General features: G+C 33.5%; 1 protein-coding gene across 1 annotated transcript; it reads right to left on the bottom strand.

The window, feature by feature from the left end:
- Nucleotides 1-459: 459 nt before the first annotated feature.
- Nucleotides 460-15,001, bottom strand: LOC133200134 (intraflagellar transport protein 140 homolog). Its single transcript, XM_061335886.1, has 30 exons — nucleotides 14,838-15,001; nucleotides 14,454-14,675; nucleotides 14,081-14,211; nucleotides 13,560-13,708; nucleotides 12,448-12,623; nucleotides 12,188-12,276; nucleotides 11,959-12,065; nucleotides 11,674-11,816; nucleotides 11,386-11,478; nucleotides 11,156-11,266; nucleotides 10,962-11,040; nucleotides 10,160-10,251; nucleotides 9,892-10,019; nucleotides 9,662-9,779; nucleotides 9,334-9,485; nucleotides 8,960-9,137; nucleotides 8,409-8,540; nucleotides 7,227-7,438; nucleotides 6,801-6,978; nucleotides 5,979-6,169; nucleotides 5,695-5,790; nucleotides 5,398-5,530; nucleotides 5,169-5,312; nucleotides 4,864-4,992; nucleotides 4,504-4,686; nucleotides 4,170-4,376; nucleotides 3,674-3,886; nucleotides 3,286-3,452; nucleotides 2,749-2,890; nucleotides 460-2,497 (listed from the first exon to the last, which is right to left on the bottom strand). Exons 1-30 carry the CDS (start codon nucleotides 14,979-14,981, stop codon nucleotides 2,285-2,287), a joined length of 4,452 nt encoding a protein of 1,483 aa, XP_061191870.1. The 5' UTR covers nucleotides 14,982-15,001; the 3' UTR covers nucleotides 460-2,284.
- Between the last annotated feature and the right edge of the window lie 967 nt (nucleotides 15,002-15,968).

Here is a 15,968-nt window from a genome sequence, read left to right on the forward strand (position 1 = left end):
CTGGGGGCGATGAGACGTAGAGTTCCAAGAAATTAATGAAAATTTCTTGTAATCCTTTCATCCCATATTTTGGTCCCACCCTACCCTCCCGGTCAAGATTTGTAAGATATTAAATATACCTTATGTGAGGAATTATTTTTTTTTCATACGATTCATCTTTAGGGCCCGAGGTACTTGATTTAAAAAAAAAATCTTAATTTTATCATATTCTAAATAACATTAAGAACTAAAAAATGGATATGGAATACTCAATCTTCATAAATTCTATGCATTGATTCATAAAACTTTTATGATGAAATGGAAACAAAACTCCTATGAAGAGGGCCGTGGTCCTTCATTCCACTGATTCGTTTTGCTAAATTAAGCTCAAGTTCTTTTGCTTAAAGATACACTGAGTTTGATACTCGAGGAAGACTTCAAATACATAATGCACCAATAATAAAACAGTAAAGAGAGATATGGTTTCATTCCCAGTATTTATTACTGCATGTTTAAATGATACTTTTCCCAAAATAAATCAGTAAGAAAAATGGACGGCACCAGATTGATACAAGAACTATTAAAATATTACTCAATTACAACGTACAGTCTTACATGACTGTCACAGGACATAATACAGTCTTACACTTGACCACGTGACCTGATGTCATAGGTCACGTGATCAGCACTAGATCCACATTGGAGACTTGCACTCCCACTAACACACCATTTATAGAGACTGTCAGACATTGATTCATATATAAATTATCACAACACTAACAAAGATGCTGACAAGGTCAATAAATAGACAATTAACAACCTAGCTACTACCAACAAAAAAAAAAAAATCATAAAAAATACTCATCTGTACAACATAAAACGGTGAACACTTCCAAAAATATGAATGGAAATCTTTAAATCATGCAAATGAGTTACTCACAAGGCTTAACTGACCCTTTTTGGTACAGGTTGCTGTACCATTTCATTTGGAATTTTAAATCGAACAAGAGGCAAAATCTGGAAGTTTTTACAACTTACGTTTTACTGTAGATTCAGGAGTTAGATTGTAGGCTTACTCCCTATTTACATCATTATGAATCATTAAAATCACAAAATTCAAGTTTTGGCTTTTTTTTTAAATATAAAAGCACTGAAAATTTCAACTTGCTTATCATTTGGGAATTTTTACCTGAATTTTGAGGGGAGAAAAGAATGAATTTTCAACTGGGACTGGGTCCTTTTACTGGACATGGATGCAATGGATATTAAGCCCTGACTTGTCACTAAAAACAAAAGCAGCCTTTCTTAACACCTCAAATGTTGTAGGGCATGTCTGGTATCAAAACTCTAATCAGCTGAAATAAAAAGCAGGAAAAAATGGCTTTATGTGCTAATAAGCTCAAATGAGCTATAAAACTTAATAGGCTGAGGGGAAGTCCCTGTTTGACATAACTATTAAAGAGATAAAACCACCCAAATTATGAATACACAACCAGGAATGCGAATTGATAAAGAATGCTAATCCCAAACAGGAAAACAAAAGAAAAACTGGCATACATCACCTCCTTTAGTGACATGATTATATGACGGTGTATGCTTCTGAAATGACAGTAAAAGTTTGGAAAAAAAAAAACCAAGAACAAGTAATTCTTTACAGATCAACCCAGTAAATATTTAAAAAATGCCTCATATGCAATTTAATTTCCTGATTTTTCAAATCATCACAGCATTCAGAAATCCTCAAAAAATCTTTTTTTCCCCCCAAATATTTAAACAGAAGGGTTTAGATTTCACTTGGCAGTGTGATAGATCAAAATAAGATTACTGACATAAATGTACATCAGGATTAACATATTTTGTAGGATTCCTCACCTTACAGAATGCTAATTCTACAAATAGGAAATCAGTGCCACTGTTTTTGACTAAATATGGTACACTGCACGAAGACAATGTCATACTATGTAAATATCAAAAATAAAATGTCACTTATCATATACATATTAATATAAATAAAATAGACTTTGGGACTTGCTGAAAAAAATAGCACAAACAATTTTACACATATCTGTCAAAAATAATATTCAAAAAGAAAAATCATTACTAATTGAATGTATAAAGATCTTTCAAAAACATATTGAGTGGAAAATCAGATCTTGAAGAAAATGGAAGGGTGGTGTTTGTAAAGCTAGCTATGAGGTGAATTGCCATGGCAACAATAAACACAGTTGTATCACAACACAAGAGGAGTATCACAGACATCAGATGGAATGGAAACATCTCAGATCCAGATTTTAGTCCTAGGAGATCAAACTTCATCATGTCCATATATGTTGTCAACCTCCTCTTCTACTATCTCTCCATCTTCTTCATCCATCACTCCATTCATCTTGCCTCTACTTAAATCCCCCATTGGAATGTCCAAAGCACGATACACTGCTTCTACAGTCCTCATATTGACATAATAACCTATGTTTACATTGGGAATTCTACTCTTCATTTCTTCTATTGCAGCATGTGCCTGTTAATTAATGAAAATACACACTCATCTTTCTCATATCAACTGTATAATAAAGGGTTTTAGTTCAACAACTTTGGTAAAATGTGAATAAAATTCATATCTAGGAGACCCCTTTAAAACACATGATAATTTATTATGAATTTTCTAAATGAAAATTATATGACTTCTGCTGTAACCCACAGTATATGATATAATCTCAAACTTAAACTGTGTTGCACTGTTTCTTGAAAAGGAATCTCTACAATACTTACAGCCTTCCACCTGTCTCTACGAGCGTAGTACTCAATCATAATCCCATAAACATCCCCGATCCTCACACCCGACTCTAAATCTGGTTCCTCTAACAGAATCTGACATTGTTTTATTCCTTCTTCAGGATTCTCTTCAAATGCCCTAGAGAAAAAAATTAAAAAGCCATGTCAGATTTGCTACAACAATTGTATTTTTTCTTCAATCTTCTTTCCATATGGGATGGGGGAGTGGGGTCTAAAGATAGATGATGATTGACCTCAACATAAGTACATCATACATAATTTCTAAACTTTCTGTAAAACTAAATCAAGGTCAATATTTCCTGCAATTTTATATGTACAAAACAATAAAAAATGAGAAATGCACAATGCAATGAGATTAATTTTAATAATGGATAAATAATAGAGGGTAAAAAAAATAATATTTTCCATAAAATAACTAAATAGGCATGAGCAAAATTGAAGGCAGTTTTTGCACTAGAATTATTTGGATAGAGGCAGGACCTTATGAACCTCTTCTGTCTTTCATTCTCCTACCTTCTGGCAGTGACAAACTTCTTTATCAGAGCAATCTTATTTTTCAGTTGAGCTAGTCTTTCCTCTAGTAGCATTTCATCATTCATTTTAGCTTTAGTGAGACATTTATAAGCCTCTCCCAGGGCTCTTAATGCCTTGTCATAGTCCTGGTACTCATCTATCTCCACCTTACATAAACAAGTTAAATATTTATACCAATACATGCAACCCAACATGAATTCCTACTACATGTAATAACATTTTGAGAAATATGCACCTACACTTCATAAATTATGCTTAAGAGATGTCAAATACGAGTTCATATTTAAATATTTGTCTCTACTCAAAGTAGATGTATTCAAAATTCCCAATTCCAGACATGATACAGAAAATTTAAAATCAATTTTACCTGTGCACAAGCATCATAGAAGCCAGCTAAAGAGTCCAGTGCTCTCCCTTTGGTATAGAATCCTATGATGTTTTTCATTATTTCTGGGTCTTTACGCCAGTCTAACGACTGTAGATAGTTAGCCGCCATTATATAAATCTCCTTTTGTCTGGACACATTGGCAAAAAAACAGATCTTCTCTGTGTCACCAGACTTCAGCAGTGCTTTCATTGCCTGCAAACAAATAAAACTTGATAAAACTTGATATCAAGCAAAATCAAATGCAATTGTAGCAGATTTTTTTGAATTCATTTTTGAATATATTTCATATCTAGAAGTTGAAATAAAAGATATTTATAATAGTTTTTAGAACTTCAGGTCTCTTTCTTTGAGTTCAGATTTGGTACCTACATACATCACTAACCTTGATTTTATTTCCAGCCTGTGTGAATTTTACCTACATAAATCACTAACATTTGTCCAGCCTGTGTGAATTTTACCTACATACATCACTAACCTTGATTTTATTTCCAGCCTGTGTGAATTTCTTTGTGGCCAGATGGTACTCTCCTTGATGCATGCACACCTCTGCGATGGCCTCCAGGATTTTCACCCTCTCCATCGTGTCGATTCCAGGATCGTCCTTACTGGGTGTCAGTTTTTCAGCCAAGTCTTCATTAATCTCCACAGTCTGGTCCATACAGATCTTCAATGCCTCCCAATACTAGAAAAATGTGAATGCTTAATGCACATTTCTCTAAAATTTCAGGTTATGTACAGAAAAAACTATTTGGAGAGGATTCTATATAAACTTGTTCACAATCATTTTCCTCATCTGACAACAATCCTACCTTTTTGCCAATTGCCAACAGATCTACTGCCTTGTCATATTGGCCGTTCTCCATGAAGAAATCTCCACATCGCTTCAGAAGCTCAGGATCAGCTCGCTCGTCAAGTTCACCTGAAATAAGCTGCAGTGCTCCAAATTGCCGAGCTCTGAAGGACAGATCCAAAGCTTTGGAAAAGTTACCCGCCTGGAAAAAGAAATGTGAAATCAGTAAGTCATAAAATCCATCAAAGAGGGTGTTATATCTATCAGAGCCCTCTGTAATCATTTATTAAAATTCTCATGAAATTTTAAATTAAACCTTCCTGTACCTTGGTTTACTTCTCATTATAACTATAAAGGATCAGATTTCCTATTGACTCACTTTGTGATACAACATAACAGCTTTGTCCTGAGCTCCTGGCTTCTGTTCATAATAACGAGCTGCCTCAATCATGTCCTCTGGTCGACCCATTAGAGCTAGATTCATCAACTGATCTTCCATGCCATGTTCCTATTCAAATACAATCATAACCATAATGAAAAAAAAAAACAAAGTACTTTTATTAAAAACTGAACAAAAGGTTTGTTCAAATGTATGATAACACAAGTCTTAATTCCAATTAATAATTTGAGGCAACTCAAAAACCTGAGGTGTTTATGAGGAAGTAGAAAAATGGTAGAGCTTACTTTACAGAGCCTGATGGCATTGAAGTAAGCCTGAGCCCTAGTGAAGAAGTGAATAGCTTCCTTTATCTGATCCTGGTTTTCATACTGACGTCCTAAGTGATAGCAGGCTGCCCGATCACCTGTGTTGTTACAAATCTCAGCAGCCTGAAAAATGAAGACATGGAACTGCAGAATAAACTACCTCCTTCAAACACAGAACTCTCATGAAAAAGAACTAAATAGATCTTACCTTGTCCATCTGGCCACAGTAACAGTAGACTCTGACCAAGGAGAGATAATCCTGGGCATTCTCATAATATTGTAGAGCAGTCTCCATATCTCCAGTGCTCTCCATGTACTGAGCCCACCACTTGTGTAATGCCCTGAAAATCAGAGAAAGTTTGTGTACCATTTCAAATGCACTGATCTATTTCACTACCATGAAACTGAGTGATCCTACAGAATCTTAGAAATTTACCATGCATTTTGATAAGAATGGAGAGTTGAATGATCTTTATCAACATCTACCATGCCTATTTTTACTTACTTGTCTTTGTGCATACTGATGTAATGTTCCAGAGCTTCTGGCTCATCAAATAACATTCTAGGGACCTCGAATCTGTGTGTGTCTGATTTCTCGTAACTGTAAACATTCAATTAAGCTTGATAACTAAACAAATAGGAATCTTAGTAACATTTTCTTTAAACCCATTACTCCTCTATTCTGTACATCTTGAAAACAAATTAAATCAAACTGCAAAGTTAAAGGAAAATTTAATATTAGTTAAATGCATACTTTTTATATGCATCATCATAAATCTCTTGACTTACTTTGGAATAGCCTCTGAGTAGTCTCCCTTCATTTCTAAATGCTTGGCAAAGTTATAGTATGTGGTCCTGAGGTGAATACGATCATACATTTCTGCAGTTTCCAAAGCTTTTTTCCACTCTCCAACAGACTGGTAGAATTCATTCAGCAAGTCATACCTCTTACAGTTTTTCAGTAATCTCTCAGCATCTTCCTAAAATAAAGATTTTAAAGACATACATGTACTGGTATATTGTAGAAATTGAACGATCTGCATTTTAGGAAGAAAGAACTTTTTTCTTGGATGTTCAAGGACAAATCTTGATTTTTTTCGAAACGGATTGCATTGTCTACTTCTTCAGATTTACAATATGACTATAAGAAACGAGTGTCCCAAAATCTTCTCAGATATAGAACATCTCTATTTTTATTTCAACAAAGGCCCTGCTCATAACAATACAGAGACATTCGCTGGAGGACAAGGGATTGAATTTAATATCTTCCTCTCAAATGATGAGGAAGGATTTATGATCTCCTATAAGTACAGTGTCTTCCTCTTATACCGTATAGCGGGTTATTTTAGCAAGGTGCTAATTTTGGCTTATTTTGGCATTTTGATAGTAGCCCGCTAAACTTTAATTGCTAAAATATCCAGTACTCTTCTTAGTGTTCATCTGCAAAAAGATGAAACCCTGTGTCCACTAAAATAAATTATGTCAAAATGATTGGCATACCTTTGAGTAGGCAAAACGCCAAATTTTACACTCATCAAGAAAACCTGCTATACAGTAAGATAAAGTACTTATGATCTCTTAGTACAGTGTATTTGAATTTCCAAAACATACCTTCAGTCCTAACTGCATGGCTAACACAGCCACCTTGGCGTCAAGTTCCGGCTCCTTCATGGCTTCCCTCAGGGCCCGGGCTCCTCGGGCATGGCCCATGTTACCCAGACAAACACTGGCCACATCCAGCCGTCGACTCTTGACACACATCTTAGCCATATTTTCCCATACAGACTCACTGTAATGATAAAATAGTGTACAAATACAGAATATTTTACTAGAATTTCTGTTTGCTAAGACGTCTACACGTTTTACATGTTTGACACATGTACATGCTCTGTCAAAAATAATAGTGAAAATGCCCAATATTAAAAAACTTAACTTAACTTAAGTGTTAACTTAAAGTAAATTTAAAAGTTCAAATGTTACTCCTCACAATTACAATGACATTCTTATGCAACTCTTCTCCTCGGACATCTTTTGTACCTTTTAATGAGCTTGATAGACTTGAAAGCTTCATCCATGTTGCCTATGGTAAGGTAGTAACTGAAGTTAAGCATGGCATCTTTAGTATTTTTGTCACTGTTCTCGAGTCCCACAAAGTCCCTCATGGTCCTGCGAGCCACCATTCTGGGGGATGAAGATTCTGGTCTTGGACCATCCCCTTGTCCATCATCCTCATCACCAGTGTTTTCTGACTGGAATCATAAATCAAACACAAATGCAAATGTAAGATACAGCTTTCATTTGCATCTCTTCATATTTGTAAATTAAATGATAGTACATGTAATCACATTGTGTATATATAATGGTCCTCCGTAAAGTTCGTGGACAACTTTACTTTTTCCCAAATTCTTTATTTTTCAATAGAAAAATTTATAGAGTTAAGCTCACACGAACATTTCCTTAGTCTATAAATTGTTTTTTTTTTCATATTTAAAAACATACATTTTCCATACTAAACTGACCACTATGAATGAAAAATTTAGATATATCCATTGTCAGTGATTCCTCAGAAAAACTTGTGTTCAACACTATCCAAATTAACTTCCATATGTAAAAACCTTTATCTCTGTCAAATAGTTTTAAAGATAAATGAAATCAATGACTTATTTTATGTTCAATATACATGTACAATAAACTTAAATAAATTAAAGCACAAAAAAATTTAGTGCAATCTTCCTCTTCAACTTATTAGAGCAATCACTAATTACTGCACTTGAGTCTTTAATAACTTCTACTAGTTTTAATCATATATTACCCTGTACATGAATAAGTGGACAAGAAGCAATGAGAGAGATGCTAAAATATGATTACCACTAAAATAATAAGTTTCCAGCATTGTATGCAACTTTCTTTTTGATACGGTTCTCCTTTCTAGACAAAATCTTTTTCAATCTTCATTCAATTTGCTTTTTTATGAACATTTTTCCTTTATTGATGTTCTCAAAACTATTGTGCTATTTTGTCTTCCATGAAAAGTGCAAATGAAAATTTCTGATATGCTTGTAAAACAGTTTCTAATTTCAAAATTTCTTTTTATGTCACTCTTGAGGACATTCACCTTTCAAAACAACCCAGATGTCAGTATATATATTGATAGGAATCACTCCTCTCATTAGTGGCTACTCAACCCATTTTAACACTGACTTCTTATAGCAAACAGACCTTTTTAACAAAGTAGTGATAGGGGACTTCAATTCCTAGTAGTGTCTGGAACTGATCGGGCAGAGGAAAACTGTCCTGAATAAGGATCCCATTCTCCGGTGTACTGAATAATGATACAATCATCACCTCTACCTGTAAAAGTACAATTTCAGGTTTAGATAACTACAAACAAAGTATACAAAACTACCATATTATGCACATTTTTATGTTCTCGATAATTTTTTTTTTGAAAAAAATTAAAATCTACCTTTATATGTTACTATGATGTGAAATCAGCCATTACATCTGACCCACTTATTTGTATATCCTGAAGCTATCTACTGTTACATCTGAATCACTTTTTTGTATATCCTGTGATACAATCTACTTACAATGCTAATGTATGATGATTACCTGCTCAGGATTACTTGATTTAAAATATTTTACAAGTCAGGCATGAACAATAATGCACAAATCAGTACCACTTTCTTGTATTCGCCTAAATTGCATGTATCTGAATATTTCCATGTTATAACATTTGTTTATTAGTCTTTAAGTTCAACAACACTTACAGGTCCATCATCCATAGTTTTAGATAGGGAAACAATCTTCTTTTCCTCTTTCTCCTTCTTGTTGAATGCATCAATCAGAATTCTAGCCTCACAGACAATTAATTTGGGGTCATGGGCATCCCAGTAGTGTGTCATTGGGTAACGGCCAGCAATGTCTTTGGCAGCCTGAGTTTTACCTCTTTAAAATAATGTGTAATAGCATTGTATATTATGTGTATTAAGTTTCTAAGAGAGGACAAAAACAAAATGTGACAAATCAATACCCAATTACTACCTTTATAAAGCTACTGCTAACTTTGTGATATAAAAACCATGTACATGTAGTTGAATTTAATTCAGTAACATTAAAGAACTGTAACAAAAAACTAACAAACCTCTCAGCATCATTTGTGTCCCCCTCTACACCCTCAATCTGTTCGGGAGGGAAATCGTCCTGTTCACCCCGACCCGACTCAAAGTTAAAATAAGAGACCTGGTCCACTTCTGTGTCCCAGAAATACATCTTTGGATCAATGTGGCCATGTGTCTGAAAAATTTTAAATGTTCGTTTTTAAGGAAAGTTGACAAAAAACTCCAAAAATCATCTTGAACGACTGGCACAAGTGTGTCTGAAAAAAATTACATTTTGCATTGACTGTTAATCAAGATTTGATATCATTTGTTTAATACATGCAAACACAATAATTCTGAGATCCGACTCACTGATTTGATCAACACACTGACTCGGGTTCCACTACAGTTACATTTACAGGAGATGATGGATCCAAATCCAGGAATAATCTCCCCTAGATTTCTGGGCTGACTATGGGGCTTGGCCTCTCTACAAATTAAATATAATTTATAAGTCACTATCAATCTTAAACTTGAAATTATTATGCAAATATATTACGTGTAGAGATATCATAAGAACTCTGACAAGACCTTTCACCTACCTTCGGGATAAATCATACACCCGTACTAATCCTATGTTGGTTCCAATAACCAGGTATGTTCCACAAACATCTATACTGACTGGCTGCCCCTCAAGTTCTGAGAAGTTTATAGTCTGTTTGACTGTACCCTATCATCAATAACAAATTTTTATTTGTTTTTATTTTTTTTAAATTTTTTTTTTTAAATAAAACTCCATGCAGTAAATGTTGAAATGTAAAGGACTGTCCTGTGATGGTTAAATAAGTAGAACTGTCCTGTGTGTTTTACCTGATGTGTTCTGACTTGGACTTTCATCGCTTCAATACAGTAGACATTCTGTTCATATAGACACACATTCATGGTTTCTGTGGTGAATGTACCTGAAAAAAAACAACAATGTTTATCCTTTACTCGTGTATTTCAGAAAATTTATATTCATATTTAAGGTTCATTGATACTTTGATAAGAAAGATAAGTCTTAATGACATAAATGTCTATTATTCCTTTATAGATTTGTCAAGTTGAAATGTATTTTTTGTTTAATTTTGCCCCGCAAGCCATGATATAATTGTTTGTATTTCACTTACATAATATGTTTCTCTCGGAAAAATCATAAAAGGTTAAAGCAACATTTTATATAACTGAGCAGAGGGTTTATGAACCTTAAACAGTAAATATACATGTATTTGCCTTCTTAATTTTTTTTTTTTTGACAAAGTCCTTATCTTATTAACTTAGCAAAGTTAATAAATATTTACATTTGCCAATGGTTTATGGCAACTGTTATGTAAAAATGTAAATTTAATTTCCTTATGCCAGAATTATAACATGCCTCCAGTTGGTTATCATCTCATACACACAAAAACAAACACTTAATCCTTCATTATTACTTCAGTAAAACTTGCTTATAGCAAACACACTTATAAAGAACTGACGCTTACAGCAAAATGATTTTCATTCCTTGTGACTTTAAAACATATTGTGAACTTAACAGATACAAGAATTACGTTTATCATGAAGCAAAATTGTCCATCCCTGGCACTTCAATATAAGCATGTTTTACTATATTTATAATTAATTTCATATTTACCAGCAGCTTTGATAGAAGACTTGTCTGTAGAATACTCATAAGTTATCACTCTACGACCGTTCCATACTGCTAATGCATCCTAGGAAAGTATTGATAAAATATACATGTAACTTCTCTCCTCTAACAAATTAGAAATGAATTAGATCTTTGTTACATTATCCTACTCAATAATCAAGTAACTCAGTATAACTCACTTTGGTTGTGAAAATGCCCTTCACTTGGATATCTGTCTTGAGGTCATGATGAGCCATGTTGGAAAACATTTCTATGGATAAGGAACTTGGTCCATATTGAACCACTGCAGTCTATCATAAAAAATACACATTAGTTGAAATATCTTTCTCAAATCTGCATTGGTAATAATTTCATATCCTCTTTTGCCTTTTTTTTCAATAAAAAAGACTTAATTAAATGATTAACTAACCTGTTCCTTAAACCCTGCACTCATCACTTGCTCATTAAGCATGAACACATTGGCAATAGTATTGACAGCGAGAAGGTGCTTGTTTGATCCCCACTGAAACAAAAAAAGTTAAAGTAAGCTACATGTATGTATACTAATATCACATATCAAAATTATACATAAAAACTTTTCTAAGTTTGCCTCTTCTCTCCACATGTCTATAAAAAAAAAATCACTAGATTTTTTTTTATTTGGAACAAGAGGTAATTCTTTTCCACTGCTACTAAACTATATACAATGATTCTGTACCCTGATTTGTTTGATGGGTCCCTCCACTGTAGCTGGAGCTTGAAGTTTCCATTTCAGTTCTCCGTCTACTACCTTCCCTCCCAGTGGAGGAGAGTATTTCCACAGAGCCACATTTCCCATGTTTGTCCCCCCTGCCAGAGTTCCTGTCAACATAAAAATTGACATTACATCAATACTTCAAATACATAAATAAGGTTACTAAATTCTTACATGGAAAAGATTACTTCTGAACTAGATGTTAGCATGGTGTATACCATGTATATTTTCTATTCAAATAAACCTTACCTTTTTCAGGACAATACGAAATACATGTGATACTCTCATTATGATCATAGCTACTGTGACCTTCCAGTGTGAGGATATAGTTGTCCTCATGTTCTAGGTCCCACATCCTATTATGGACAGATAATTTAATATTAACAATGAATTTCTACATTGTAATCCAAAACTCAACAATCTGCAATCACAAATTTTTACACAAATTATGAAAATCCTGTTTATGTTTTTTTTTTACCTAACTACTCCTTCTCCAAGAGCTGTGGCCAGGATTCCTGATCCTGCCCATACTATAGTAGGCTGCTCTCCTCTTCCACTCATTTTAACCTATATAAGTACATCACAGTTGTAACAAATACAAATTAACATGAAGAAATCATAAAGGAAAAGGTTGCTACTTTCTCCCTCCCTCCCTTTTTCCTATCCTCTTAATATATCTATCAATTAAAAAATTAAAAGTTATAGAAAACAAAACCAAAAAAATTAACAAGAGCCTACCTTCATGACCTCCCTAGCCTCCCCCTCTGGAGTGATGAAGTGCTGAGTCAGCAACATGTTTTCTGTGACTGTGATCAAGAGATTCTTTTCATCATAGTGCAATAAGGTCATCACGGGTCCATCAGCATTAAAGATCTGCGAGCACTGGCCAGCATCATTTACATAGTACACGCCACCTTAAGAATTCAGAAATTAAGTAGTTCTTTAGAAGCATAGTAATCAGAATGGTTTTGCTTCAAACTGTTAATCTTAAATGTATAGAAATTAAATACACACTTACAATGAATTGATGCTTACAGCAAAGTGATTTTCATTGACTTTAAAATATATTCTGAACGGATATAACACATAATGTTTATAACGAGCAAAATCATCCGTCCCTGGCACTTCGTTATATGCGTGTTTTACTGCATATTGTTTTTTTTTCATACATAAATTTGAATACATAAGAAGTCACTTGTTTTCAGCTTGAATAAAAGTTTACTAGCTTACAAGGTCTCAAAATGGCAAATACATGTAACTTTATTTTAGAATATGGAATATGGCTTTGCTTTTTTGATATACTTAACACAATCAGAATCTTTATCCTGATTATATTATATATTTTAAACATTGATTTAATACTTGTACAGAAAGTTGTTTTGAGAAACAGTCAAGCTCTTCATTATTCATTAGCCAAGGGGTCAGAGTTGACATATAGAAATGATTTTACCATGAACAAAGTGCAAAAATGAAGTACATCTAGACACATTATGAACCACTTTTTCTTTATCATTTTTCATGCTGAACATTTATCAATAGTACTGATCATATCAATTCATTCACTACAACAAGCACCCATTCATAAAATCATTTTCATATCAGTTTCCAAATCTTTGAGTGCATATTCAATGGTAAGTCAAAGCTTTATGCACACATGAAAATAACCTGCATTATTACAAGCAGGTTCACAACATGGTCCTTGGAAACTAAATATGCAAATGTTACGTATTAGTTAAAAGCCATAAAACTCAGCTGTTTGAAGATCAAATATTTCTTTTTAAAAGTTGTATAGAACAGAGAAATCTACAAATGTATATGATTAATTTTATAAACCACAAAGAGTAACAAACCAGTGGCTCCACCAACAAAAAATGTCAGAGCCTCCTGAGTTCCAAATGATGCCCCTCCTCTTGCATTGTTTTTGCCTCTTTTCCAGTTGAACATATCCAAAGCACTCTCATCACCACTGACAGCAGCTCTAGCAAGCTGGGCAATATCACTAGAATAAATATACATGTACATTCTTTCCCTTCATATGCTAATAATTTACAGTAAATTTTAGTGAATGTTTAAAGATACTAATTCTCTTTACATTTTTTATTAAATGCCATAGCAGGTATATTTGTTTTTTTTCCCTGTTTATAAAAAATATGTATCTTTCAAAAGAACTGTAACTAAAAGAAGAAATCTTAGCTGGTCTTCAAATTTTGTCTGCTTCTTTCATCTAACATTAAAATCACATTTAATTTTTTTTCTTCTTTTTTTTAAAATAAAAAATCAATAAAGAGATAAAAAAAACTTTTTTTTGGCCTTATTTTTAATCCTTGCATTTTACACTTGCTATTTATTTTTCCCCTGATGGTTGACCTACTTGTTGGGGTCTGGAGGGGGTACAGGTCTATACAACATTATCTTCAGTGGCTCCTGTATGTGATGCTGATGTAGAGGATTCTGTTGAAGTCGACCTTTGGTGTCAGCTTTCCACACCATTAAGACACCAGACTACAGTGTGATTTATATCAATAACACTTTCAGGCACCAAACTTTTTTCAATTACTTTCAAAGAACTAAACTGAAAATTCTGACAATACTGATTTACCTATCCAAAATTTATCAATGTGTAACAAAAATTTGATATTTATACTTTCAGGTGATTTGCTAACATTAATAAGAACCTAAATAAGACTTGTATCATTTATACACATTATTCTTCATCAATATCATTGGATGTCCCACATTCTAACCTTGTCTCCTGAGGAGAGCCTTGTACCAGATGAACTCCAGCCGAGGACTGTGATACTGGTCTTGTGTAAGGGAAGAGATTCATGCAACTCATGATCATGTTCATTCCAGACTAACAGCTCTCCATTGTCCCAGCCTACAGCCAGGATCTTCTTGGTGGGATGCCAGGCCATAGAAGTGGCTTGACACGTACGGGTCAGTGTAACATTTAGCAGCTTCTCTCCCTAAAATAAAGACACTCAATTCGGTTTTTTAATTATGAATCTAATGTCACCTCTAGTATTACTTTAATATAAGACTTACATTATATTTTAGGTGAATTCCTATTTCATATCATGAATTATTAAAATCTATTTATGAAGAATTTCAGTGGTGAATTGGGTTACCTCATCAAGAAAAAGATTAACAGATCCACCCGTGTCATCACTGTATGTGTTAACTGCCAAGATTGGACTGCCATCAAACCACTGGGTGTCAACATTAATTCCTGAACGGTCAGTATCCAACCGATGATCAAAGTACACTGCCATTATTGTTTAGCTTTGTATTTTTTCAAGTCTGGAAAAAAAAAATAAAGGTAAAATAAACTTGTTGAGCAAAACTCAAATATTTACTAATTGAATTTAAACATGTTATAAAGATAGAATAACTTTGGGTAGCAGTCTTGGTCTATTTTTAAAAGTCTTCTTAGTTTGCTCTCATTTTCACTTGATATGTGAAATTCTTTGATTTTTCTTTGCTTAGTTCAAAAAACTAAAATTTTACATCAGTAAAAATACATCCAAAATACCCTAAATACACCAGAGGCATGCTTTAAAGTAAACACAATATTGTAAGCAATATTAATTGTACCTAATCTTGAAAGGATTGGAGACATATGTCAAATAAGGTACTTTGAATTATTTATCTATAGCTGGTGCAGTGAGCAGTGCGAAGCCAGCTCTATAGACTAACGTGTAAGAACAGAGGAATTTCCAGCTAAAATTTGTACTTTCGTTAAGCAAATATATGTGTAAAACTTTCCCAAAATTCTTTCCCTACCACAATTCTGTGTGAAAATGGCTTAAAGCAGTACCACAGTTATTGTTAAGATTAAGTTCTTACAGAGCTTAAATGAAACAAATATAATTACAACTACTCTACAATGTCTTTCTATAAAGAATTGCACTATTTAGATTAATTTATGGAAGTTTAACTAAGGCCAACAATAAAAAATGATTCATATGATGTACTCTGATCAACCCATCAGTCACCCCTACCTGATCAATTTTTTTTTGGCAGTACTTAAGATTTTATTTTTTTTTTTTTTTTTTTTTTTGGGGGGGGGGGGTTCCAAGGAAATACAAATTGTATGTATTATTTTAAAAGTTAAGGCTTATCATTTCTTGAAGACACTTTCTGGAATAGAAGTTTTCACAGCAATAAATATTTAATCTGTCTAGTTGTCCCATGTATACAATGAAATGAAAACACAATTTCTAGCCTGTGATTTTAATGATAATTATCAATGTGTTTGA

The sequence above is a fragment of the Saccostrea echinata genome, unplaced genomic scaffold (genome assembly GCF_033153115.1).
Source record: "Saccostrea echinata isolate AGI-Se365-2 ecotype Australia unplaced genomic scaffold, CSIRO_AGI_Sech_v1 ptg000037l, whole genome shotgun sequence".
Lineage (NCBI taxonomy): Eukaryota > Metazoa > Mollusca > Bivalvia > Ostreida > Ostreidae > Saccostrea > Saccostrea echinata.